The 27,012-nt window shown below is 43.3% G+C and overlaps 2 protein-coding genes across 4 annotated transcripts in view; one reads left to right on the top strand and one right to left on the bottom strand.

Annotated features, from left to right (window-relative positions):
- Window positions 1-12,228, top strand: part of SCG3 (secretogranin III) — a 39,696-nt gene extending 27,468 nt beyond the window's left edge. The window contains exons 11-12 of the mRNA XM_022579486.3: window positions 5,299-5,379; window positions 10,405-12,228. Of these exons, the coding sequence (XP_022435194.1) occupies window positions 5,299-5,379; window positions 10,405-10,523 (200 nt within the window). The 3' untranslated portion in view covers window positions 10,524-12,228. The remainder of the gene's footprint in view (window positions 1-5,298; window positions 5,380-10,404) is intronic.
- On the bottom strand, window positions 1,647-27,012 carry LYSMD2 (LysM domain containing 2). 3 transcript variants are annotated; one of them, XM_022579492.3, is made up of 3 exons: window positions 26,506-27,012; window positions 15,709-16,037; window positions 1,647-14,466 (listed from the first exon to the last, which is right to left on the bottom strand). In XM_022579492.3, the coding sequence occupies exons 1-3, from the start codon at window positions 26,776-26,778 to the stop codon at window positions 14,424-14,426; spliced, it is 645 nt and encodes a 214-aa protein (XP_022435200.1). In that variant the 5' UTR covers window positions 26,779-27,012; the 3' UTR covers window positions 1,647-14,423. The 3 variants fall into 3 exon arrangements, with proteins under 3 accessions (XP_022435200.1, XP_089763352.1, XP_089763351.1); XM_089907226.1 differs by lacking the exon at window positions 26,506-27,012 and adding an exon at window positions 26,162-26,474; XM_089907225.1 differs by lacking the exon at window positions 26,506-27,012 and adding an exon at window positions 25,962-26,154.

Raw genomic sequence — 27,012 nt, 5'->3', positions numbered from 1 at the left:
CGGTAGAAAGTGATACATACTATGGATAAAAATAAAGCAGAAGATGGGAATGAGGGTGATGGGGGCGGGGGGATTCTATATTTTAAGTTAGAGAAAGAGCCCTAATCATGTATGTTATGATCCACAAGATAGTAGTCTTTTAATGGATTACAGTCTAGCTTGCTTTAAGCTGCAGTAAACTAAGTCTTTATTGTGGGATGATAATGTTAATATGGTGAATGAAATTATTTTTCATGCATTTCATACTTTTAAAAATTCAACACCATTTTTATAGGTAATTGGCCACTGAGCAAAAAGCAACCTGAAAAGATGACGCTGAGTCCCCTACTTCCAATTGTCTTAGGTTGGGTTCCCTCCAAAGCAGACTGAGAGGAGGACTTGAGGTGGCGTTTTTAATTGGCAGGTGACCCCAGGAAGCTCTACTGGGGGATAGGTCCATGAGACAGGGAAGGGAAAGAAGCCACTGTGGTGTGTTAATGAGCAGACTTCAGCTGTAGGTGTGGGGCTCAGTCCCATGAGGACCTCTGGGGACCATGTGGACCAAGCCCAAGGAATGAGGAAGCTGGGGTGTATATCTGCCAATCCTGTCCATCGCTGGTTGAGGGCTCCTCTATTAGCATATCTAGAATACGGGAAGCATGAGGGTGGGAAATCAACAGTATCTGCTACACTATGGCCAAAACCTCATATTTATATTTTACTCTCCTAATTCAGAATTTTTAATATAGTGTCTAAACAGAGTCTAAGCTGGGCTATTCCTTTTCCCAAATAAGCTCTCCACAGGGTGTGGAGAAAAGGGAACCCTCCTACATTGTTGGTGGGAGTGTAAATTGGTGCAGCCACTATGGAGAACAGTATGGAGATTCCTTAAAAACTAAAAATAGGGCTTCCCTGGTGGCACAGTGGTTGAGAGTCCGCCTGCCGATGCAGGGGACACGGGTTCGTGCCCCGGTCCGGGAGGATCCCACATGCCGTGGAGCGGCTAGGCCTGTGAGCCATGACCGCTGAGCCTGCGCGTCCGGAGCCTGTGCTCTGCAACGGGAGAGGCCACAACAGTAAGAGGCCCGCGTACCGCAAAAAATAAAAATAAAATAAAAATAAAATAAAAATAAAAATAGAACTACCATACGACCACCAATCCCACTCCTGGGCATATATCTGGAAAAAACCGTAATTCGAAAAGATACATGCACCCCAATGTTCATTGCAGCACTATTTTCAATAGGCAGGACATGGAAACCACCTAAATGTCCATCAACAGATAAATGGATAAAGAAGATGTGGTACATCACTCAGCCATAAAAAGGAACAAAACTGAGTTATTTGTAATGAGGTGGATGGAACTAGAGTCTGTCATTCAGAGTGAAGTAACTCAGAAAAAGAAAAACAAATACCGTACGCTAACACATATAATATGGAATCTAAAAAAAAGGTACTGATGAACCTAGTGGCAGGGCAGGAATAAAGATGCAGATGTAGAGAATGGACTTGAGGACACAGTGGGGGAAGGGGAAGCTGGGACGAAGTGAGAGAGTAGCATGGACATATATACACTACCAAGTGTAAAATAGCTAGCTAGTGGGAAGCAGCCGCATAGCACAGGGGGATCAGCTTGATGCTTAGTGACGACTTAGAGGGGTGGGATAGGGAGGGTGGGAGAGAGGCTCAAGAGGGAGGGGATATGGGGTATATGTATGCATAAAGCTGATTCACTTTGTTGTAAAGCAGAAACTAACACAACATGGTAAAGCAATTATACTCCAATAAAGGTGTTTAAAAAAAAAAGATATGGGGGCTTCCCTGGTGGCGCAGTGGTTCAGAATCTGCCTGCCAATGCAGGGGACACGGGTTCGAGCCCTGGTCTGGGAAGATCCCACATGCCGCAGAGCAACTAGCCTCGTAAGCCACAATTACTGACCCTGCGCGTCTGGAGCCTGTGCTCCGCAACAAGAGAGGCCGCGATAGTGAGAGGCCCGCACACTGCGATGAGGAGTGGCCTCCACTTGCCGCAACTAGAGAAAGCCCTCGCACAGAAACAAAGACCCAACACAGCCATAAATAAATAAATAAATAAATAAATAAATAAAATAAAAAAAGATATGGTATGTAAATGGAATACTACTCAGCCATTAAAAAAATGAAAGAATGCCATTTGCAGCAACATGGATGGACCTAGAGATTATCATACTAAGTGGAGTAAGTCAGACAGAGAAAGACAAATATCACTTATATGTGAAATCTAAAATATGATACAAATAAACTTATCTATGAAACAGAAACAGACTTATAGACACAGAAAACAGACTTGTGTTTGCCGGTGGCAGGGGAGGGGATGGATCGGGAGTTTGGGATTAGCAGATGCAAACTATTATATATAGGATGGATAAACAAGGTCCTACTGTATAGCTCAGGGAACTATATTGAATATCCTGTGATAAACCATAATGGAAGAGAATATGAAAAAGAATGTATATATATGTGTGTGTGTATATAACTGAATCACTTTGCTGTACAGCACAAATTAACACAACATTGTAAATCAACTATACTTCAATAAAATAAATTTTAAAACTTAAAAAAAATAAGGGGACTTCCCTGGTGGCGCAGGGGTTAAGAATCTGCCTGCCAATGCAGGGGACAGGGGTTCGAGCCCTGGTCCAGGAAAATCCCACATGCCGTGGAGCAGCTAAGCCCGTGCTCCACAGCTACTGAGCCTGCACTCTACAGCCCACGAGCCACAACTACTGAGATCACGTGCCACAACTACTGAAGTCCGTGCACCTAGAGCCCGTGCTCCACAACAAGAGAAGCCATAGCAATGAGAAGCCCACGCACCACAACGAAGTGTAGCCCCTGCTCGCAGCAACTAGAGAAAGACCGCGTGCAGCAGCGGAAGACCCAATGCAGCCAAAAATAAAAATAAATAAATTTATTTTAAAAATAAGCTCTCCATATTAGGATATAATATCATAGGTAAGATTGTGGGAAGAATGCTTAAAGTTATTCAAAGAGCAAGACTGACTTTTTTTTTTAACATCTTTATTGGAGTATAATTGCTTTACAATGGTGTGTTAGTTTCTGCTGTATAACAAAGTGAATCAGCTATACATATACATATATCCCCATATCTCCTCCCTCTTGCGTCTCCTTCCCACCCTCCCTGTCCCACCCTTCTAGATGGTCACAAAGCGCCGAGCTGATCTCCCTGTGCTATGCGGCTGCTTCCCACTAGCTATCTATTTTACATTTGGTAGTGTATATATGTCCGTGCCACTCTTTCACTTCGTCCCAGCTTACCCTTCCCCCTCCTCGTGTCCTCAAGTCCATTCTCTACGTCTGCGTCTGCCATCTGCGTCTTTAGAGCAAGACTATTTTCACACATCCTCAAAAGTTTCAGAAGCCCTAATTACCTGATGTGCTAATGACAAATCATTATTATCTATTAATTAAAGCAAGCCCTATGAGAACCACTAATGTGATTTAAATTCTTTAAAAATAACGAAGTTGCACTCTTTAGAAATAGTCTAAGATTTCTTTCCTTCTTCAAACCGAATTAATTTGAAATAATGCTGTGTTTTTTGGTTTTGCTTTTTGTTTGTTTTGTTGTTGTTACCAAATCTGATGACCTTCTTAGCAAATGGGCAACAGACAATGAAAATCTTTACATTCATTGTGCTGCAATGTTGTAACATCAGTCAGGAGGACATTGGTCTTTCACGTGCTCTAACATTCTTAAAAGCAAAGAATTAAAATCATTTACACAGGCAATTGAACTGAATAGGGGCTGAAAATTGTGGCTCTCTTCTTTTGTCCACTTACCCCTTTTTGCAAAGGAGTTTCTTTGTGCTTCTTTGGGGACCAGGTAACATGGAACCCCAGTGGTGACGTAAGAGTGAGCTCACAAGATCAGGAAGAAAGATGCTCAGGAAGTCACTTAAGTAAATGTTGTGCAAATTGGAACATCAGCAAATCTTAAGGCAATGTTACTGTTCATGGAGTATAGTCAGATGTACCCAGGTTCAAAGCGTGGCTCTACTACTTACTAGCCTTGTGATCTTACTTCACAAGTAGCCTTACTTCCTCTCTCTAAGCCTCAGTTTCTTCACCTCTAAAATGGGGATTAAATAGGACTGCATCAAAAGGTTGTTGTGAAGAATAAAAGAGAGAATGTATTTTGGAGCACAAAACACAGCCCCTGGCACATAGTAAGCACACAGTACAGGTAGCTCAACCAAGAGGTCTGGGCAGTAGACTGGGGGTTCAGAACAGGTGGTCACCGCACTGAGCTCTGACAGCCATTGCTTCTGCAAAGGCCCTGGACTTTAAAAGCCTCTTTTCTTAGGCCATCCAGTACTCTCCAGATCAACTGATCTCTTGGTGCAGACACTCTGAGCATTAGGGACCCACCTGATTAAGGGGATGGTTGATTTCTTTGAGACAGAACAAAGCTACATCAGTGCTCATGTCTGAATACAAGTTTTATCTTTCAGACAGTGCAGGTAACAGAAACTTGGCCAGACTAGAGTCCAAATTTCACCTCTGTTATTTCCTGTATGGCCTCAGCCAAATCACTTAGCTTCTCTGAGCCTTTGTTTCCTCATCTCTAAGTTAATGACCATACCCACTTGCAGACAACAAGGCATCTAAAGGGTGTCACAGGGCAGGTGCTTCAGTGATGCCTGGTATTCTCCTGCCACACTTAAAGCCCATCAGAGAACGTTTACATCCAGGGGAATTTTACTAGAACGAGTTCTAAGTTTCACTATCCAGCCTTGAAATGAGGTCCAGGTCTCTTCTTCATCTGAGTTTTTATATACTCGCTAACAGATTGGGCAGAAGACCTGTATAGCAGCTTACACAAAGCCACAAACTTGGACTGACTTCTCATTTATTTGGTGATGGAGTCTTAAGTATCTGCCACTCTGATTCAGTTCTTGACTTGATAATACTCTTCAGTTTGAAAGAACCATCCCTAACTGGAAATGACCCCATCTGAGACTGGTAGGGACCCACCCATCCAGTGAACTGAATCAAAACTCTTCTCTGCCAGGACATCAAACTGTATTTATTTGTGTTGGGGGATAATGGCCTCTTGACATTGCCAGCCTGGACCTTCCTCCTGGACTCTTATCCCACCCACCCACAGAAATATGCACACCACCTACTTAGGGATGGTCCCCACCAAGTGCTTGATAAGTCCAATATTTGTTCATGGTCTCAAACATAAGTGTGGTCTTTAAAAAGGGATGCAGTGATATTTTTATGAGTGTTTAATATGGTTTCTCTTGCCTTTTCCAGGGAAAACAGAAGCCTATTTGGAAGCCATTAGAAAAAATATTGAATGGTTGAAGAAACACAACAAAAAAGAAAATAAAGAAGGTAAGGAATTAGTGTTGTTATAAATTGCAAAGTTCCCCAATTTGTCAGGAGCTCTTATTTTTTATTATTTTATTTTATTTTGGCCGAGCAGCTTGTGGGATCTTTGTTCCCCGACCAGGGATTGAACCCCGGCCCACAGCAGTGAAAGCATGGAGTCCTAACCACTAGACTGCCAGGGAATTCCCAAGAGCTCTTATTAAAGATTCCCACAATTGGGCTTCCCTGGTGGCACAGTGGTTGAGAGTCCGCCTGCCGATGCAGGGGACACGGGTTCGTGCCCCGGTCTGGGAAGATTCCACATGCCGGGGAGCGGCTGGGCCCGTGAGCCATGGCCGCTGAGCCTGCGCGTCTGGAGCCTGTGCTCCGCAACGGGAGAGGCCACAACAGCGAGAGGCCCGCGTACCGCCAAAAAAAAAGATTCCCACAATCCAAGTAGGCTAAAGTCCCCTCTCGGGGCCCAAAAGAGTCTAGGTGCTTCTCAGATGCGGAAGGGAATAGACCTCCATTTCTCTTACTTTTCAAATCAGCCTTTCAAGCAAAGGCATTTTCTTTTCTTTTCCATTTTATTATAAAAAATGTCAAACAGGAGCAGAGAGAACAGTATAATGAATTACCATGCATCCATCACCCACCTTCAATAATTATCAACGTTTTGCCAATCTTGTTTTGTGTACCCACCCGCCCCCCTTCTCTTGGAGTATCTTAAACAAAGACGTTTCCTGAGCACGTATTAGGTGCACCCTGCAGTCACGAAGGTAGTCGCTCACTTAGTGAAAACAAAACACAGAACCAGACTCCGTTCTGAGTGTAAGAGATGTGAAGGACCATAAGATGCAGCCCCTCACCCCCTGCCAGGTTGCTCACACCATCAATAAACCTCCGGTGGGCACTGCTCAGGGCTAACACAGATAACATGGTGCTGCAAAGGAGGTGAGAGGAGGGGGCACATCTCCTTACATCGGGAGAAAGAGCTGCAGGAAAGCCTTTGCTGGAAAGGCAAGGAAGAATTTACGAGTGAGGAGAGATAGAGGCAGAGGGAACACTGGTGCAAAGACATGAAGGGACAAAACAGAGTGATGCATTACAGGAACTGGAGCAAGTTTTTCAGGAGCACTGAGGTCTGCAGACAGGGCTGGGGAGGTGGGCAGCGGCCAAGTCAGGAGGAGGCTTGTGCACCCTGCAAAGGAGGTTAATTTTAGCCCAAGGGCTTAAAATTAGGGCTTAATTAGGTTAAGGACTGAGAAATCTCTCTGGCAGCATTATGGTTACAGATTGAAAAAATAAAACCCCAGGGCTTCTCTGGTGCCACAGTGGTTGAGAGTCCGCCTGCCGATGCAGGGGACACGGGTTCGTGCCCCGGTCTGGGAAGATCCCCCATGCCGCGGAGCGGCTGGGCCTGTAAGCCACGGCCGCTGAGCCTGCGCGTCCAGAGCCTGTGTTCCGCAACGGGAGAGGCCACAGCAGTGAGAGGCCCGCGTACAGCAAAAAAATAAAAATAAGAATAAAAAAAATAAAACCCCAGAAGCCAGGTGAGAAATAGGAAGTAAGGATCTGGAACAGATGTAATGCGGCTTAAACCAAGGCAAAGCAGAGGAAATAAAGAAGAAGGGAGAGGCTCAAGAGCTATGTGGAGAGAGGATTCTAGTATGATTCCCAGGTGTCTGGCCAGAGCAGTTGTGAAGTGATGCTTTTAAAATGAGATTAGCAGTGCTTTTCACACTTGAAAATGCATTCAAATCACCTGTGGAGCTTCCAAATATCCTAATGCCCACAAGACCACTAAATCAAACTTGAGGGGCAGGACCCAGGCATCAGTATTTTTTAAACTTTCATGATTCCACTGTGCAACCAAGTTTGAAAACCAATGAGATAGAACACAGTGGGAGCAAGAGGTATGTATTTCCAGCACCCCTTTAGCCTGTGATCATACAAGTTGAGTGAGATGGAAACAATTATCAGGTCTTCACACATACTTTATTTGGTTCAAAATGATATGAATTTCTGCACTATCAGCTCCATTAAAGTTCACATGAACCATATTTCATCAAATCTGTCATTGATTGAAAAATGCACCATTGTTTCGTGTACCACTACAGAAGAAAAATTAGAACATGCCATCAATTATGGCAAAGACTTTAAAAATTTTTTTAAGTTTATCTTAGAATCAGTGTAATACAGTATGTACCAAAATGCATTCTGAAACCAATGTAAATTGTAGGGACCAACCATTTAGAGTATTTATGTTATTTCTTTCACTTACTAACACATGAATCTGACTCCTGGTCATAATCAGCAACATCCTGCAATTCAGTCTTCCATTTCCAGAAACGACCAGCCTAGTAAATCATGGAACCCTAGTGCATGCATATTGAAGGCTCTGTGAGCAAGCTTCCGAATGACAGTGGTGGGTATGAGGCTCCCTTCTGCCTCCAGGAAGTGAGGGTGACATGCAGTTCACCCTTCTGAAGGCAGAAAGAGAGAGCTCTTCTTCCAGTGCCTTCGTATGTGCTCTGCCTGACTTGGGCAATCTCTCAAAGCCTGTGGGGACCCAGTCCTAGAGCCATACAGCTTCTGCAGCTGTGGGAGCAGGAAGTCTTACTATTAGTTCTGACCTTCCTTAACCTCTGCAGATGCCCTTTGCTTGACAGGGGCCTGGGTGACCTGAATCTCCTTCCCAAATCCAGAAAAGGTAAGTCCATGTGATGTGACAGTGAGGAAGATGATGGAATCTTATGGAGCCTTAAAAAGAAAGTTTGTACTTTTAGAAAAGTGAATTACAGCCCTTATCTCTTTTGAGCCTTACAGCCTTAAAACCTCCTTTAAGTAGCAAGTTAGCTACTCCTAGTGTACTCAGCCAGCTAGGGCAGAGCTGGGATAGACTCCAATGGCCTTTCCTCTGCACCATGGCAGTTTTCCCATGGCACACAGTGACAGCCATGCCATCAAGAGACCACTTTTCCATTTCAAAAGAAAGCCAAATATTTTCCCGTTTGTCCATTCAAATCACCTGGACCACTTCACAGCTGTTTGGGGCAGTCTGCCTTTTGTCCCACTAAAGACATTGACCGAGAACCGATTCTGAAGAACCGATGATGATTAAAAGGTGCCTCTTGGGCTTCCCTGGTGGCGCAGTGGTTGAGAGTCCGCCTGCCGATGCAAAGAATACGGTTTCGTGCCCCAGTCCGGGAAGATCCCACATGCCGCGGAGCGGCTGGGCCCACGACCCATGGCCACTGGGCCTGCGCGTCCGGAGCCTGTGCTCCGCAACGGGAGAGGCCACAACAGTGAGAGGCCCGCGTACCGCAAAAAAAAAAAAAAGTGCCTCTTTGTGCCCTATGAATCAGTCAGGAATCAGCTTGGGAGGTGCACACAGAATGTACACTCAGCTTGATTCTCTAACTCGCGCCTGAGACAGAGGGAAAGTCAACCACCAAAACAAAACTGAGCCTTCAAACACTTATTGAATGTTCTGCACATTGTTCTGTTAGATGCTTCATATTCACTACCTCAAGGCCGTAGAGTGGTCAAAGCAGTGACTACAGACAGACCTGAATTCAGAACCTGACTCTATTATGACCGGAGCAAGTGACTTACCTCCTCTGTCCTGTTTCTTCATCTCTGAAACGGGGACAGTAATGCTTTCCTCATGGGGTTTTGTGAGGAGCAAATAAGATGATGGCTGTAAAGTGTCCAGGGCTGGGAGTTCTCACTTCAATCCTCATGGCCGAGCCCAAACTGAAAGGAGCAAATGCCCTCCTGGGTGGAGAGAAAACAACCTCTCTCTGAACCTCAGCTCACCACGGTATGATAAACACCTGGTGCTTGTACAGAGGTCCTTCAAGTCTGGTTTTCCTTTCATGCAGGGGCTTAAAGATGCCCGAGTGACCCAGGTTCAGCTTCTATTCAGGGTAGCTAAAGGTGGCCATAGAATGCTCTGAGCTTTTGTATCCCCCTCTCTCCTTTCTCCTCCATAGGATGTATTGTATGTAGCCACTAAAAATGGTGTTTCTGAGGAATATCAATGCTCACTGTGTAAACTGAGTGCAAGGAATTAGGTATAAGGTTGAATGTACGCTGTGATCATAACTGTGTTGAGAAAGATACATCCAAAAGCTAAAAGGAAACAGAACAAAATATCCACTCTGGTTATCAATGATTAATAGAATTCAGGTGATTTAAATTTTATTTTCATGTTTCTATATTTTCCATATTTTAAAACAATAAGCATATAACACTTAAAGAATCAAGGGAAGATGTGGGGTTTTTTTCAAGCCTTCAGAAAGATGCCACCAGCCCCCTCCTTACTTGGTTGAGGATCTCTTTGTTTTTTGTGGACGGTTCAATGGTTTACCTAACTTTTTTGTTTAAGTCGGACAGAGGAACCACAAAGAGGTTATGGTTTCGTTTTTCACTCCATGCATGTAATTCAAACAACATGAAAATCAAGGTAATTCTTAATGCGGGGAAAAAAAAGTGGGTTGTCACGGCAACATGGGCTTAACCAGTGTAACAAGTTCAAGTCAGAACACCTGGTTCTGATTATAACTTTTACTAGCGGCATGACCTTGTATAAGGCACTTAAGCTTTAGGGTCTTGTTACCCCAAGTGTGTTTCCTGAGCCAGCAGCATCAACATCTCCTGGACCTCGTTTAAAATGCACAATCTGGGGCACTACTGAATACACATTGGCAACTTTCCAAAAGCCCCAGGTGATTGGTATAAATATTAAAGTCTGCCAAGGCCTGGTTTATGAGCCTGTTCCCTCTCTGGTCAAATGAGGGCTGTTCTCCCCACCTGAACACCTCGAAAAGTTGTGATGAAGAGCAGGTGGGATAACATAATGCGTGTAAACATGATTTGAAGCTGCAAACTACAGCACAAATGCCAAGAACTAAAATGCCTTCCAACGTGAAAGACAGGGCATGGTAATGATGTTCTACAAGATGCTTCTTCGTTAATGGTAATCACTGTAATGGGCTGTGCTTTCCTTATCTTTGCTCATGATACTCTAATGATATTTTCCAGATTATGACCTTTCAAAGATGAGGGACTTCATCAACCAACAAGCTGATGCTTATGTGGAGAAAGGCATCCTTGATAAAGAAGAAGCCGATGCCATTAAGCGTATTTACAGCACCCTGTAAAAATGGCAAATGACCCAAGAGTCTTTTAACTGTTTCAGAAAACATAGTGTAGCTTAAAACACTTCTAATTCTGTGATTAAAGTTATTTTGACCCAAGGATTATTAGAAAGTGCTGAATTTACAGTAGTTAATCTGTTAGAAGTGGTTAAAACATAGCTTTCTTGCCATAAAAACTATCCAAAAAGTAAAGTTGTATGTAAGCTGAGATTTTGTATATAGAATCCTTATTTCCTTATAGATTTACATTTTATAAGCAGATCTATGTTGCTTTGGAAAAGCCTGTAATGGACTGAACTTAAAACTGAACCCTCATCCCACTGTGTCACACATACAAGCACCCCCTGAAGAATTAGGGGGTTCTGTTTTCAAGGCATGCTGGGTACCAAAGCACCTCGTAGGATATCTCTGTTATGTCATTTCCATACCTCTTCCCTTTTGGGAGTTTAAATAAATTCACATTTCCTCATAGCCTCTATAGCTTAAAGTATAGCCATCTGCTTTTTTGCCTGCTCCTGCTGGCTCTTTATCAGGCCCAATGGCACAGAAAGGAACCTGAAAAATGGGCATAGGATTTGCTGGATTTATTAACAATTCCCCCCCACTCTCAACATTTTCTATTAGTGAGTTTTCAGACATTGAGTTTTTCTCTTAAGAGGGATACTACCTATGTACTTTCCAAGACAAATGAGGTCATAAACGCTACATAAAGCAAGATAAAAATTGATTCCAGGTCTGAGTCATCTAAACGGAATTTGATCCAAGCCAAGGTTTCTCAACAGAGAGCAAGAGGGCCAGGAAGTAGGGTAGATATAGAGATAAAAATCATTCCCTCCCCTGTGAACCAAAGCTGGTAGATGAGTTCCCCTAGAGGACAAGGTTAATGAATGTCAGATCCCTGCAACCCCTCTTCCTCAGCCACCACCACCAACACAGTCCTGGAAACAACACACAGTGACCCAAGGTCCTCCGGAAATGTTAATGCTTTGAAAATGTATTATTCAGTATAAATTAAGTACATAAATATTTTTCTATACATTTCAGTTGAAAATCATAAAAATAACTTAATACTATGTATATCAGCTGGCACTACTTCAGATGGCTTCTGACACCTGTCTTGAACGTCCCTACCTCATATTCAGTTTTTGGTGAGGACCGGGGAACATACAGGAAAGCTACAAGAGGCTGTTTTCACAGGGAGGAAACTCTTCCCTACTGCTGCTCTTCCCTACTCTCTCTAGAATTGCAAAAACAAAAACCACAGCCTGACGCACACAGAAACAAAACTCAGGATGTTCTAGAGAAGCCAATACCCGTTGGTGAATGGTGAGAGGGAACTAAAAACATCTTTGCCAGAACTATACTTGCCAAAGCACAATGAGTCAGACTGTTTGCATGAGTCATCTTTGATAACATGGCTGACTCGACTTCACCATGGCCTGTAGTCCAAACACGCTGCTTCTACATTAGAGAGAATTAGCTGATTATGACTCAAGCATTTTATCCATTCACTTTTCTATAGTTTATCTAAATATCTATGCAGTATTTTTAAAAATAAGACATTTACTAAGGAAGTTCATTGTAGCTTTCAGAGCACATTGACATTCCTTAGCTCCTACTGATAAGCAGGACAGAGGGAGCTCTTCAGTCCTGTTTCATACATGAGGTTCACAAAAAGAGCACTGAGGGCTTCCCTGGTGGCGCAGTGGTTGAGATTCCGCCTGCCGATGCAGGGGACGCGGGTTGCTGCCGCGGTCCGGGAGGATCCCACGTGCCGCGGAGCGGCTGGGCTCATGAGCCATGGCCGCTGAGCCTGCGCGTCCTGAGCCGGTGCTCCGCAACGGGAGAGGCCACAACAGTGAGAGGCCTGCGTACCGCAGAAAAAAAAAAAAAAAAAAAAAAGAGAGCACTGGACATGCTCAAACTCTGATGGCCAAGAAGTGGTAAAGCCAGGATTAGAACCCAGGTTCTTGTCTTAGTTCCCTCCTCCACAGCACTTCTGTGTGCAAGGCAGCGACTAAAGAACTCTAGTCCAGGACGTTTCAACTGTGGTCTCAGTGAAATCAGTTTTTAGTAACTTGAAGATGAGGGAAGAAGTGTTTTGGCTAGGAATTGCTAAGAGAGATCTTAGGCAAAAATAAAAGACTCAGAAAAATGTTTTTGAGATTGTGGTCTTCATTTCAAATTTGAACTTATGTCTTTTGGATAGTGTTTTTGGATTTGTGTCTTTTAGATTACTCTCAAATTTCAGATTATTTTATGTTAAATAGCATAAAACTATTAACATTAAAAAAAAAATCCCTGGACTTTTTTTTAGAGGCCTTGACCTTTTCTTACATACACAACTGTTTCCCTTCCTTTATTTTTTTCTTTTAGCTTTCTGCTTTTCCAACGACCTCCCCATAGTTCAGGTAGCGATGGATACAAGAAAATAGCAAAGCATGACAAGGAGATCACCCTATAGCAAAGATGATAATAACGTTAGGAAAAAGAAACATGAGAAATAAAAACAGAGGTTATCATGAGAAAAAATAATGAGGAAAAAACCCCAAAATACAAGGGATTGTGGACGTTATAAACAAACAAGAAATTCAAGACATGGGCAAACAGCTACTGTATTCCCATTCATGTCCCTGTTAGTCTCAAGGGGTGGATATATGCAGTTCTGGTTCAACAAGTTCTGCTGCACCAACACCTAAGGGCACTTGTTTCCTGCTTAATGGAAGACCTGGAGGAGCAAGGCAGGGAGAAGATAATGAGGAAAAAGAAAAGGGAGAAGAGAAGGGAAACAAGGTCCTTCTTGTCTCACAGAATGCAGACTCCTTTTGGGATGTTGGTGAGGGATAAATACAAGGAATTTTTGTGGAAGCTTAAAGATTTATTTAACCTGATACTTGGATAGAAATGGAGATCAAAAAAATTTAATTGCAAATAATACATTTCTTAAACTTTACTGCTGTAACCTGTACATATAAAAAACTAAGACAAATTATGTGAATAAAAATCTAACCCTTCAATTCAAATGAGCATTTGACTGTAAAATGCTGTAAAACATTCTATAAAGTGACTTATCAATGAAATGTAAGCTGAAATTCACCAGTGTGTCCAGTCATGGTGTTGTTTACTTCTTCTTTTGATATATTCCATATTTTCACTATATCTGAAACACACCAAGTCAGATATTATTTAAATGCAAAGGTTACTAGTAATTGCAATGTATTTGTTTTTAGATTATTGAAACCTTTTTCAAAACTACAGTAATAATAATAAAGACCATTAAAGTAGAGGAGAAGCTGTCACCATTTAAAACTATAATTTAAAAATCAATTTAATATTCCCATTTGTTGAAGAAAACTGAAGACTAAAATATGAAAACATAGTTTATTTTCTCATTCAGACTTTTGGAGTTTATTTTTACAAAATAGCAGACAAAATTTGTTTCTTTATAGTAATACAGAATATGTAATACATATCGAAATATATATATATATAGCACTTAAGTTATAAACACATAGCAAAATCAGCATCACTTAAACAGCAACCATGTTTTTCACATAATTAGGATTTCTCAGGAAATAAACATTTTTACCTTGAATATGTAAACAGTCTTTGTGGCTTTATGTCAACTAGTATTTACAAAAGCTAGTCGAAAAACTACCACCGCTTGCAAAAGTGATGAGCTTTAAGATACAATTTTGCTGTCATGCCATAATAAAGACTGAAAATCATAGAAAGCCAGAGGGAGCTAGTCACTTCAGTGCAATTGCTGTAGGTGGAACTACTTAATTGTGATTTAAAGATGTATGCTATGAGAATCCAAAAGGGATGCTTTTGAATCATCAGCTGTTGGTTTCTTTATGATCTAACCATCTCTTAACCCAGGTTAGATTATGCCCCCTGCATCTAACTGTGATAGAGGGAAGTTGCAAAGAGACTTTCTTCATCTCTGAAAAAAAGAAACACAGCATAAATCAGTGTTTAAAAACTGTACTCAGAAAATTAACACACATATTCATTATACAACTTAATATCCACTTGCCAAAGAAGTGCAGGAGTTATATCAACTTATAATATCATGCATGCCTTGAAAGTTGTACAAAATGCAAACACTCACTAAGGAATATTCATTGTCCCCATTTTACTGGTGTCTCAGTTATTGGAATAAAGAATGGTACTTGTTATATATTTGTATTTGTTTATATTATATAAGTTTATATTAAATTATAAATTATATTCACATTTATATTTGTCTATATTTTTAATATTCTACCTCTTTCTCAAAAGGATTTGAGGTACCTACAACAAAAGGCATACATATACTATGAATAAAATAGAAATTAAAAATCACGACTAAGGAAAGGAGAAGGATACAAATATATTAACCATCAGCAATATTGTAGTAGTTGAACTGAGGACCAGTTTTGGCTGCAAGCTTCCTGGTAGCCAGGGCAAAAAAGAAAACACAATAGGTTGTGCCATGCTTGGAATGATAAAGGAAGAAGGAAACCAATTCTATAGGAGACAGAAAGTTTTGCCCTAGTACCAAATTAAAGAACAAAGAAAAAAAGCTCACATGAGATCTTATATAGGAAACACCTGGTAACAAGTAATAAATGTCTTTGGCAAGTTTTATAAAGAACAGTATTTTACAAGTAATCTATAGGGCACTGCTTCCTCTGATGGTGTCAACTAGACGTCTACTTGGATGCTCTCCAGAACTACTAGCTGGACAGTTATGCTATTAAAGCAAAGAAGTAAACTTTTTATACGAAGTAACAAAAACAAAAGCATTGCAGCAGATAAAGCTTTATGCAGAATGCAGTAGCTCTGTTTAGACTTTATACATTAAAAATGCCTGTCTAGGGCTTCCCTGGTGGCGCAGTGGTTGAGAGTCCGCCTGCTGATGCAGAGGACACGGGTTTGTGCCCCGGTCCAGGAATATCCCACATGCCGCGGAGCGGCTGGGCCCGTGAGCCATGGCCGCTGAGCCTGTGCGTCCGGAGCCTGTGCTCCGCAACGGGAGAGGCCGCGGCAGTGAGAGGCCCGCGTACCGCAAAAAAAAAAAAAAAATCCTGTCTAGAATTAAAATCTAGCTTTTAAAGCAAAAAAAGAAAAGAAAATTTGACCAAGCAAGGACATCTTAAGAGTAATTTGTTCAGCCTCTGACATTTTTCCAGCATATTTTTACCTGCTCTCTTCCTTTAGTTTCTTGGCTGCCTGTGTTGATAACTTAATCTGCAAGTCCAGCCTTTGCAGGAAATCTCTGGCTGACACTTCCTCCGGCTGCATGGGCTGAGCATCAGATTCTTGAGGACTGGGAGGGGAAAGGTCTTCCCCAGCCGCTACCAGGTCTTCTTCATGAGAAAAACTATCAACAGTTTCATTTTCTGGAGAATCTATTGAGTTAAGTCCATTAAACAGCAAAGGCTTCTCTGATATAACTGGGATGTTCAAAGTTTTCTTCAGAAATATACAATCATTGGTAAACAGTTTATTTGCCCTTTTAATCTGCTCCATCTAAAATATTTTAAAAAAGCAACAGAGTTACATATAAATAAATCCAAGAGTAGGGTTTATTATACAACACAAAATAAAAATATTCATAAGCAAAATGTGTGCAATGCTATCTCTGGATCTGAAATTCTTAATTCGGGGTTAGTCACCTCTCCAGATACCCCCAGTTATTTCAAGAGGTGCCAGAAAATTCTCTTTCACAATTTTATAAGAAGAAAGACTAGTTTTTCCCCTGCTATATTATTTCCCCTACAAGGCAGCTTTTACCAAGCAGCCTTAAATCCCTGAAGTTAAAAAATGTAGAATATTTAGCACTTATTTAATACATTTCAATCTTATTTTAACATTTCTATTATCTGATTTAAAAAAACAAAGTTCTTAGTGCTGTGATTTTCCTTATGGAGTGCTTCCCATCTCTAGAATTGTGTTTGGTAAATTTAATGGATACAGGAGGTGGTAAAGAAAAAAGTACAACGAGAATTAGGAAGAATGGTGTAGGCTGGGGCTGCAGTCATTAAGAAAGCCCTCACAGAGAAGGTGGGGTTCTGATTTTGATTCTTTTGACTTTAGATGGACCTTGAAGAATGGGTAGAAGTGGGACAGGTAAGGAAAACAGGTAGGGAGCACTTTACATAGAGTATCTTATTTTTTCTACCTTACAGATTAGGTATTTGAAGATCCACTTTTCAAATAAAAGAAACAAAACTCAAGGAGATTATGTACCATGGAATCATCATACAACTAGCAGATGAAGAAGACAGAATTTAATACAGGTTTCAAAACTTCAAACTCTTTCATACCCTGTGAATTCCTCCAAACCAAAGAAATGGGGATAGCAGGTAGGGGTGAAAAGGGGAATGGAATTTACATATGTTACCTCATTTAACTTTGCTAACAGAACTGCAAGCTAGATATTATCACCTCCTTTTTACAGATGAAGAAAGGGAGACTCAAGGGAGTTAAGTGGCATGCCTAAGTCCACAAATGTCGGTAAGTGCAGACAGGACTCTTGCAGAGCTGTCGGAGAAATACCTACCCTCATGTTCATCACACCCGACTATCATGCATCTGCAGACTTCTCCACCCAACTAGCCTGGGAACTCGCACCATGCTAGGTTCTTTACATGCACTGTACCATCTAATTTTCTTGTGAGGTATTGTCACCAAGACAGCTTGGTACAACAGCTAAGCACACAGGCTTGGGAATGTGACAGAGCTAATTTCAAATCCCAGCTCCACCAACACAAACTGTCTGAACATAAGCGTGTTACTTCTCTCATTGAGCCTATTTCCTCATGTGTAAGACAGGTATCATCTACCCTTCACAGGGTTGTTGGAAGGATTAAATGAGAGTTTATACATGTATATGCATAGAGGATATGGGTGTAGGTGTAAAGATATAGGTGTGAAAGGGAGAGACAATTTAGCAGTAAATGGTACTTACTGTCCATTTTCCCATGAAGAAATTAAGGCACACAAGAGATGACTGATTTGACCAAGTGCATATGGCTCCGCAACTGTATGAGCCAGAATTTCCGTCTGACTCTAAAGTCCATACGTACAACACCAAGATTAAAGTGCATGACTAATGGAACCCAGTTCTGGGATCCTTTAATGCCAAATCGACTGAGTGAAAAAATTAGATTTCCACTTCAAAGAGCCTGAAAAAATAATGGTTGAATAAGATGGGCCCTGCTCCTCCTGCTTTCTAGCTATAAGCTGAATCCACACAAATAGCACATTCAATGTTTTCTTTTTTCATTTAAAGATACTACTTTAAAGTATCTTTGTGTAGGGTGGTCTTTTATGTTCTAGTTTCTAGTTAAAAGAGAGAAGGCAAGGGTGAGAAAGAACATGAATAGGCAGGTACACTTTTAGAGACAGAATTAACATCTAAAAATCCTAAGTGTCTCTGGTCTAGTTTAGGCTTAGATTTGAGCAAATTAAAGAACTTGAAAACTTATCCATAGCAGGTTCAGGTATATCCTAATCTCCCTTTAGTACCTCTTGTTTTCACCACCTAGCATCCACGCCCTCCATCTCTCTTAGTATAAGGGCTTCCAGGGGCACTGAGTCCTCCCCTGGCTCCAGGGTGAGCACACGACTCATTCCTGCCCTTTGAAGCATCACAGTTCCCCGGCTCCTGAAAGGTCACAGTCCCATCTCGGAACAATTCAGAGATGCAAGGAGACTTCTGCTGAGTCTGGGAGATGAAGGACCTCTATTTTTTTCTGTGAGAAAGAGACGGGCCTGGAGCTGCTGGCAGCCATCCTTCCACCACAAGGAACCTAACAACAATGCCACCTTGAAGGAGAGCGATCAGACCTCTGAATCAAAGCCTGAAGCCAGAACACCCTCGCACCCTTCAGTTCCAGTAATGAGCCAGTAAATGCCACTCTGTTTTGTTTTTATTGCTTAGGCCAACTTGAGTTTTCTGTCCCTTGTACATGAAAGAACCCTCACTGATACAGTACCCTTGAAATACTTATTGACAGGGGCCTACAACTGCTAACAGACACTGTTTCCTGGGAATAATGATGGAAGACAGAAACAGCCAGGAACACCGGGATCTGATTGCTGAAGCTGGGCTGGGAACATCAGCCATTAACTGTGAATTCCCTCAGGTCAAGACCGGTTATTTCTAGAGCCTCCCAGGTTTAACAAAGATCTTATGCACACTAAGTGCTTAGGATGGATGGATTAATTAATTAATTAATAATTAATACAGATCAGAGAAACAGGCATAAAAGATGAACCCAGAGAAGTAACCAGGAAGGGGTGATAAGTTATCTGTTTTGTTGGTTATTCTTCTGCCTTTAAACCCACCCTCACCTCCCAATCCATCCCCCAGTCTTCTTGAACTTGTTCTAACTGCAGGAGGCTGACCTCTTCAGGACTGCACTCCCCAAACCCCCTTGTTCTTGGAATTCCAGTCAGTGTTCCCAAGGAAGTCACCAGCAGAACAACCACACCATGACTCTGGTGCCTGCATCCCTCTACAGCAGAGCTCCTACCAGGCAGCCCCTTGTCCACTCCTCCCGTTCTCCTTGGTGTCGGGTACCCCACTCCTTCCGCTGGCCCTCAGGCCTAGGGTTAATGTCTCCCTGCTGTTGCTGCTCTCGGGTGCTGCACCATCCCTTCCTGGTTCTCTTAATCCTATTCACACTTCTGTAAATGTCCCTGCATTAAACCCTCTCTGGCCACACCCTTGGAGTGCGCTAAATGTATTCTGTGGGGACCCTGATACATCCACCACTCAGAGCAAGACAGGCCATCATAGCCAGGCAAGGGGCTGAAGACAGGAAGCACAAGACAAATGGACTGAGTAAAAAGGCTGTGTGTAGTCAGGGAGTCCACAGGGAATGAAGGGCAGGGCTCTCCTAGCTCTCATGCATGACATTCTACCATTGATTCACCAATAGAACTGCCTCTTTTAACAAGTCTATGAGCTTCCCAATGTCAGGAACTGCTTCTTCATCTCAGCATTGCCAGCAAGCATTTACGGTGTATGTTGACCATTACGGTCTAGACTCTAAGAAGACACATGGTTGCCAGCATCAAGGACATCAGGGATGTCCAGACATAGTTAGCATCAAGGTGGGAACCAATCTAAGGATGGGCAGATTTGAAACTGAAGGTGAAAACAGATAAAAGAGGTTAATATAAGGTAGTACTTAGAAACAAGGGCTCTGGGGCCATACTTTCCAGGTTCAAATCCTGGCTTTACCACTTTCTAATCATCCCCTATGTCTATTTTCTTTTCTGTAAAGTAAGGAAAATAGTACTTTCCACACAATATGATTATTATGAGAATTAAATGAGTTAATTCATGTAAAACACTTAGAACAATGCATGGCACACAGGAAGCGCACAAAAATGTTAGCAACTATCATTAAACTTGGTTAAAAGTGAGAAAGCAACAAGTAAGGGCAGATCCTAACATGTATTCAGCAAATAAGGAGGAAGGAGGTAGGAATTTTCTCTCCATAAAAAATATTTCTGGGCTTCCCTGGTGGCACAGTGGTTGAGAGTCCGCCTGCCGATGCAGGGGACGACACGGGTTCGAGCCCCGGTCCGGGAGGATCCCACATGCCACGGAGCGGCTGGGCCCGTGAGCCATGGCCACCGGGCCTGCGTGTCCGGAGCCTGTGCTCCGCAGCAGGAGAGGCCACAACAGTGAGAGGCCCGCGTACCGCAAAAAGAAAAAAAAAAAAAATTCTCCCAAAGTAAAAACATGTAAGAAAATTTCATATAAACAAGCCCAGATGAATAACATAATATACTGTCACTGCCCTGAGGTCTGAGCATTTTTTTTCATAAGGTATTTAATTTGATCTTAACTTGTTCTCCTTTACAACCATAGGCTCCAAACTCTATTACCAGTAGTGAAGTTAAGGAATGAAACCAGCCACGCCAAAAGCCAGGGGAAAAAAAAAAAAAAAAAAGGAGTCCTTCCAGAAAGAGTAGTTACAAGGCCCCAGAGCAGGAAAAAGTGCTGTGGCTGAAATAGGGAGTAATGAGCAAGCTGCAGGCCACTCATATAATAAATAAAATTTGGATTTTACTTTAAATGTGGTGGGAAACCATTGGAGGGTAAAGGAAGGGAGTGACATGATTTGAATACCACTCCAGCAGCTTTATGGAAAATGGATTGGTAAGAAAGAGGCATCAGTGGAAACAGGAAGCTCAGTTATGGAAGAAACTGCAATAGCACAGATAAGAAATATAAATAATCCCAAACAGTGAAATGATATTTTAATTTGCTTTGGAATGTTTTATGCTTTTATCTGAACTTGGATGGGTCTAATGTTCTGGAAATTTCACCTCACATAAAACTAAGAAAAGTCATGATCCAATACAAGGAAGAACTGAAAAACTCTACAGCTTTACCACCTGCCCTCTGTTCAATATCTCCTACTACCCAATAAACGCTGAGAATAGAAAGTGTGACCTTTTCAAAGTGATGCAGAACTACCCTCCGTTTCTTGAGAGCAAATGACTAGTGGGGGAGACACAGCAACCAAATGCTTTCATTTTAAAACTGTCTCCTAATCAGGATTGAGTAGCATGATTCAGTGAAATTTACCATCTGCTTACTAAGAAACAATTTATGGAATAATCAAGTTAAGAGCTGACAGGATGGCCACAAGGTCGAGCGTGGTGAAATCAGGTAGAACAAATACCACCGACAACTTGTTTAAAATGACTCCCCTGTAAATACATCTGTAAAGGTGAATTCACTGTGGAGGGAACTCACAAAATATCCCCGCCCCCAAGTTATCTCAATAGCTACCTCCGCTGGGCATGATCAAGAACTCTCCCCAAAGGCTACTTTCGATCAGCTTCGTTAGGCCACCTGCCTAACTGGGAATGCAACATTCAAAGCTTCTTTTTCTTCCTCTCCGTTCCTTAAAAAAAGACAGACTGTTCTGAAAACATTTCAGGACCCATGATAACTAACATTTACACAGCACTGTGTTGCTTATGGAATATTTCCATATACACACAACTCTCAGTTGATTATTATCATCATTATAGAGGAAAAGACTTCAACATTAAAGCATTCTCTCAAGATCGTGTTCTAGTAAGTGCTGGATTCAACCTCCTCACTCCGCTGTCTCCTATTAAGTGCTAGGTGTTGGTGGCTATCAGCCTCCTCCGTTGCCATGTGCTAATAATAAGGGAAAGGATTTTTTCTTCTCCATGCTATCTCAGAAGAATATATGAGATCCCATTTATGAAATGTCCAGAAAAGGCAAATCTATAGATTAGAAAGCTGATTCATGGTTATCTGGGACAAAAGAAGAGAAGGGGGAGTAAGGGATCTTTTCGGGGTAATGGAACTGTTCTAAAATTGGATTGTGGTGAGGGTTGCACAACTCTGTAAATTTACTAAAAGTCCTTGAATTGTACACTCAAGATGGGCGAATTTTGTAATATGTAAATTATATATCAATAAAGCTGTTTTTAAATAAAGAATGCATGAGAATCTATTAAAACCTAAAACTACTAAGGGCTACTTTACCATACTTCTTACAACAGGTGGCACTATTTAGTTATGGTTCTCTTCCCTTTGACCAGCAAAGGTCAACCATTTCCAGCAAGAGCAGGAGCTAAAGTTATAAACACAAAAGATTTATATACACTTATATTTCTAACTCACTGCACTTGTTCCCCCTAAAATGATAATCATTTCACCTTTTCTCAGCAAGGTGACATCTGTGGGCTTAGCAGCTCACTGGAGGAGAAAGAGAAGACCCCAGGAATAAAATTGGATAGGAAATGACTCAGGATATGGGGGGCAATGGTCTGGAGAGGGTAGAGGACAGGGAAGTTTCCAGGGGGTAACAAAAAGATGAAGAAAAAGTTTGTGCCAATAACAGTTTCCCTCACTGCCTCTCACCCACTTTCAGTTTATATACAGGGCTTCCTAACAAAAAGTTCACGGCAGCTGTCTGGAGCTGGTCAGCTCCCTCCAGAGGCTTGCCTCCAACTGAAAGGAGCTGGGATCACCACAAAAGCTGTAGCAAAATCTAGAATACTGGGTTGGGGGAGGAGACTTAATGTCTCAGTGGAGATGAGCAAAGCCCAGGAAATTCCAGCCCAAGCAAGTCTGTGTCTGAGATCTGAATTACATTGAATAGTTTCTCAATTGATCCCCAGCAGTTTCAGTTTCTCTCTGTGAGGTCTTCCACCGCCACACCATTTGAAATTGCAGCCGCCTCCAGCAGCCCTGTCTCCTTTCCCTGATTAATTTTTTTTCATTTTGCTTATCAACACCGGATATATAACATATTTTGTTTATTTACTGTCTCCACTGACTAAAATATAAGCTCCATGAGGGCATGGATTTTTATTTATTCACTAATGTATCACCAGAAAGGTAGAAGCTGGGAAAAAAGAGGAAAGAAAAATCAGATGAATGGTAAACACTGTTGAGAAAACAAAACAGGAAAGGGGAGGGGGCACTGGGATGAGGGAGCGTTGCAGTATGACATGGAGTGGTCAGGAAGGCCTCAGGGAGGAGACATTTACGCAGACTTGAAGGCAGTGAGGGAGCAAGTCACACAGCCAATATCAGCTACGTGATTTGTAGGTCCCAGAGAAAAGTGAAAATGTGGGGCATTTGTTCACAAATTATTAAAAATTTCAAGACAGCAACAGCGGAGCATTAAGTGCAGGGCTCTTCTCAACATGGGGCCTATGTGACTACACAGGTCCGACATCTGCACGTACCTGTGGCCCTGCATGCAGCTGTCAGGGAAAGTGTTCCCAACAGATGGATGGAACAGCAAGGGCAAAGACTCCAAGAAGGGACAGCATTGGGAAAGAGCAAAGAGACCCTGCTTGTACAACAGGAACATTCCTGGGCTCCTTTACTGGATATTCTGATCCAGCAGGTTCAAGGTAGGCTCTAAATTTCCAACATCTCATCACCTACTCCTTTAAACACTAATTTAAATACAATGTGGGTGGGACTGCCCTGGTGGTCTAGTGGTTGGGACTCTGAGCTTCCACTGCAGGGGGTGTGGGTTGGATCCCTGGGGCTGGGAGGGGGGACTAGTATCCCCCATGCGGCGCAGCCAAAAAAAAAACCAAAACCAGTCTAAATACGGTGTGGGTGATCTTGGCAGTCAATATTAGAAACTTAACTCACTCAACTTCTCTCTGTTCAGTCGGGGAATGAAAAAAACCTTCCTGCCTTTTTAACTTCCACCTGAAATATCAATTTCAATGAGTAAATCCGATTAATGTCTGCAGTTAATATCTGCAAGAATATCAGTTCACTGTTACGGTGATTATCTTCACTTTCACTAGTTCTACAGAACCAGTGGAAAGAGTCTCTAACAATTTCATCAACTAGAGTTCAGGGTCCAAAGTAAATGAGAACCAGTGATTCTCAACCAACAGTGAGTGCTTCTCAGGGAATATCTGGCTATTTCTGGATGGGGGGGAGGGGGGCAGTGCTACTGGTATCTAGTGGGCAGAGGCCAGAGATGCTGCTAAACATCCTACAATGCACAGAACAGCCCCCCAAGACAAAGAATTATCCAGTCCATAGTATCAATAGGGCTGCAGTTGAGAAACCCTGAAACAGACTGTCTGCGGCTACAGATTATAGTTCCCAATTCATGACACTTGAGCTTAACATCTTAAAATCAAGTCTTTATAAAGGTAATGAAAAACCTGATTTATGCTTTAATGAAAAGGGATAAATTTATAAGTAACAGGATCTACATCAGTGAAAACAGGAATTAGAAAGCATTTGATCAGGACTTACCTGATGGCGCAGTGGTTAAGAATCCGTCTGCCAATGCAGGCGACACAGATTTGAGCCCTGGTCTGGGAAGATCCCACATGCCACAGAGCAACTAAGCCCCTGTGCCACAACTACTAAGCCTGTGCTCTAGAGCTACTAAGCCTGCACTCTAGAGCCTTCGAGCCACAACTACTGAGTCTGTGAGCCACAACTACTGAAGCCTGTGCGCCTAGAGCCTGTGCTCCGCAACAAGAGAAGCCACCACAGTGAGAAACCCGAGCACTGCAACGAAGCATAGCTCCCGCTCGCCACAACTAGAGAAAGCCCGCACTCAGCAATGAAGACCCAACTTAGCCAAAAATAAATTAAATAAATAAATTTATTTTTTAAAAAAGAAAGCATTTGATCAAAGGTGGAGAACCGCAGTGAGCAGATGTTCGGGAGCTCTGAGCAACCCAAATGAAGTCATGGAGGGCAGTGGGATGCAGAGAGATTGCTGTGGGTAGGGACCAGGGAAACAACACTTCTCTGGGTATCATGGATTCCTAGGTGCAGTCAGCCTAGCCTAGTAGATAAGATGCACAGAAACCAGACAGAAAAGACCTCCCTTCTTCAGTAATCAAGATGCTAAGAGAGCTCTTGATAAGGCTAGGATAAAAGTAAGGATGGAGGGCTTCCCTGGTGGCGCAGTGGTTGAGAGTCCGCCTGCTGATGCAGGAGACACGGGTTCGTGCCCCGGTCCGGGAAGATCCCACATGCCGCGGAGCAGCTAGGCCCGTGAGCCACGGCCGCTGAGCCTGCACGTCCAGAGCGTGTGCTCCGCAACGGGAGAGGCCACAACAGTGAGAGGCCCACGTACCGCAAAAAATAAATAAATAAATAAGGATGGAAATCAGAAGTAATACCTAGGGCAAAGCAAATGCTTTGTCACTGTGATAATTCAAGCTGGTCTCAATGAATAAGCATACTTGGAAAATATCCTTACTTCTCATCCACCTTCACATCTGTAAAAAGGAGATTAATTACACCTATCTCCAAGGCTTACTAGGAAAATCAAACTGAATAAGAACAAGATGGAACAAGACAAATGCAATGCCTGGCACACAACAGGCATTCAGCAGAAAGAGTAGCTGCTGATACTTCCCAACGCTGCTTTCCTCTGGCTCTGACTCAAACCAGGCCCCATGAATGCAAATACAAGAATTGAAGTTCTATGTTCACTTTTAGAAACTCCCAAGAGGGCGGAATAGGACTAACCATGGCATGAAGTCTCCAGTACATGCCTGCACAGCAAGATTCCCTGCTCTCAAAATGTTGAAAGGATAGAAGGACCTGCCAGGTAAACACATACCAGAATGGGTGTGCAAAGGAGATGACTCAGTCTCTGTCACTGGTGAAGGGCCAGAAAGAGTTTCACTTAAAGAGAACGATAAAGATAAGATCATCTTTCTTCCCATTGCTGTCTAGGGTGCTTCAGGAAGGAACATTGAAAACTGATATAGAGCTCAAATGTAAAAAGGCCATCACATAGTTCAGAGTTAATTATAAGTAATTTTAATGAAACAATATGTTCCCTCAGCTTTCCATGTTCTTCCCAGAGGTGTAATGCAATAGGCCCAAGACACACACACTTATAAATTTATAATAAACACAGCTCTGCAGCTCACCTAGACCACATTCTTGGCCGCTGCTTAGCGACAGGAGTCACATTCACAGTTGCCAGTGAGCCCAGGGGTGTAATTTCACTTCTAAATAAAGAAGCATAATCAATAGAAACAGAACCATCCTGGGGGAACAACTGTACCCTTCCTGACTCATCACAGCGATTGTTTACCCAGAAAACAAAATTCTCTGCCCAAGTCCGCACCTCAGTTCGGCTTTCAGGAAATATATAGCAGTACGACCGGGACTCAAAATCGGGCGAATTTGGCTCCCAGGGTGCCAACGCCCTAGTCCTCTTTGACCTTCCTTCCTCACGCGGCAGATCCGGTCTGAGTACGGACAGGGCATCGAGAACTGGATGCACCCACCCGGGGAGGGAGCCTTGGCGGCCCGCCCCTCTGGCTGCAGGACAGGCTCTGGCGACTGTAGCTGTCCCGGCAGCGCGCGCTGGGCAAGCGCTCGGGGCCGAGCCGCCAGGGGACGGCTGGCTACCTCCCCTACGCCCCGATACTCGCTGCGCCCCCGCCCGCAGCCACCAGCACTGCTCACCGAGACTCCGTACTTGAGCGCGATGCCCTGCAGCGTGTCGCCGGGGCGCACCCGATGCTCCACATGGCGCTCGATGACGCCGGCGCCCAGCGGCGCCCGCACGCTGGCCGTGCTGCCGTACGAGCGGGTCTTGGTGCGCGCCAGGCTCAGCGACAGCTCGGCCTCCTCGGCCTCGGAGAGCGAGCGCGACGGTGGCGGCGGCGAGGGGGCCGAGGGCCGGGGCGTGCGGGGTCCGGCTGCCCGCAGGGACCGCTCGGGCGAGGAATCAGCCATGGGTCCTGCGGAGGCCGCCGGGTCGGGAAGCTCGCCAAGAGGGCGGCGCCTCGTCCGCCGCCGCCTCCTCTTCCTCCTCACAGGGGCTGCGGAAGGCCGTTCCGCGGGGACGGCGGGCTGGAGGCCGCGGCGGAAAGCTGCGGACCGGCCATGGTGGGCACCTGCTCCTACGCGTTCCGCCTTCCCCAGCGCACCTGCAGGGAGGAGAGCGAAACGAGCTCCAGCTGCTGCCCC

The sequence above is a fragment of the Delphinapterus leucas genome, chromosome 2 (genome assembly GCF_059928025.1).
Source record: "Delphinapterus leucas isolate spDelLeu-1000000601 "Yukka" chromosome 2, BTC_Dleu_Yukka2, whole genome shotgun sequence".
Classification (NCBI taxonomy): Eukaryota; Metazoa; Chordata; class Mammalia; order Artiodactyla; family Monodontidae; genus Delphinapterus; species Delphinapterus leucas.
This window is presented reverse-complemented; position numbering and strand designations above follow the sequence as displayed.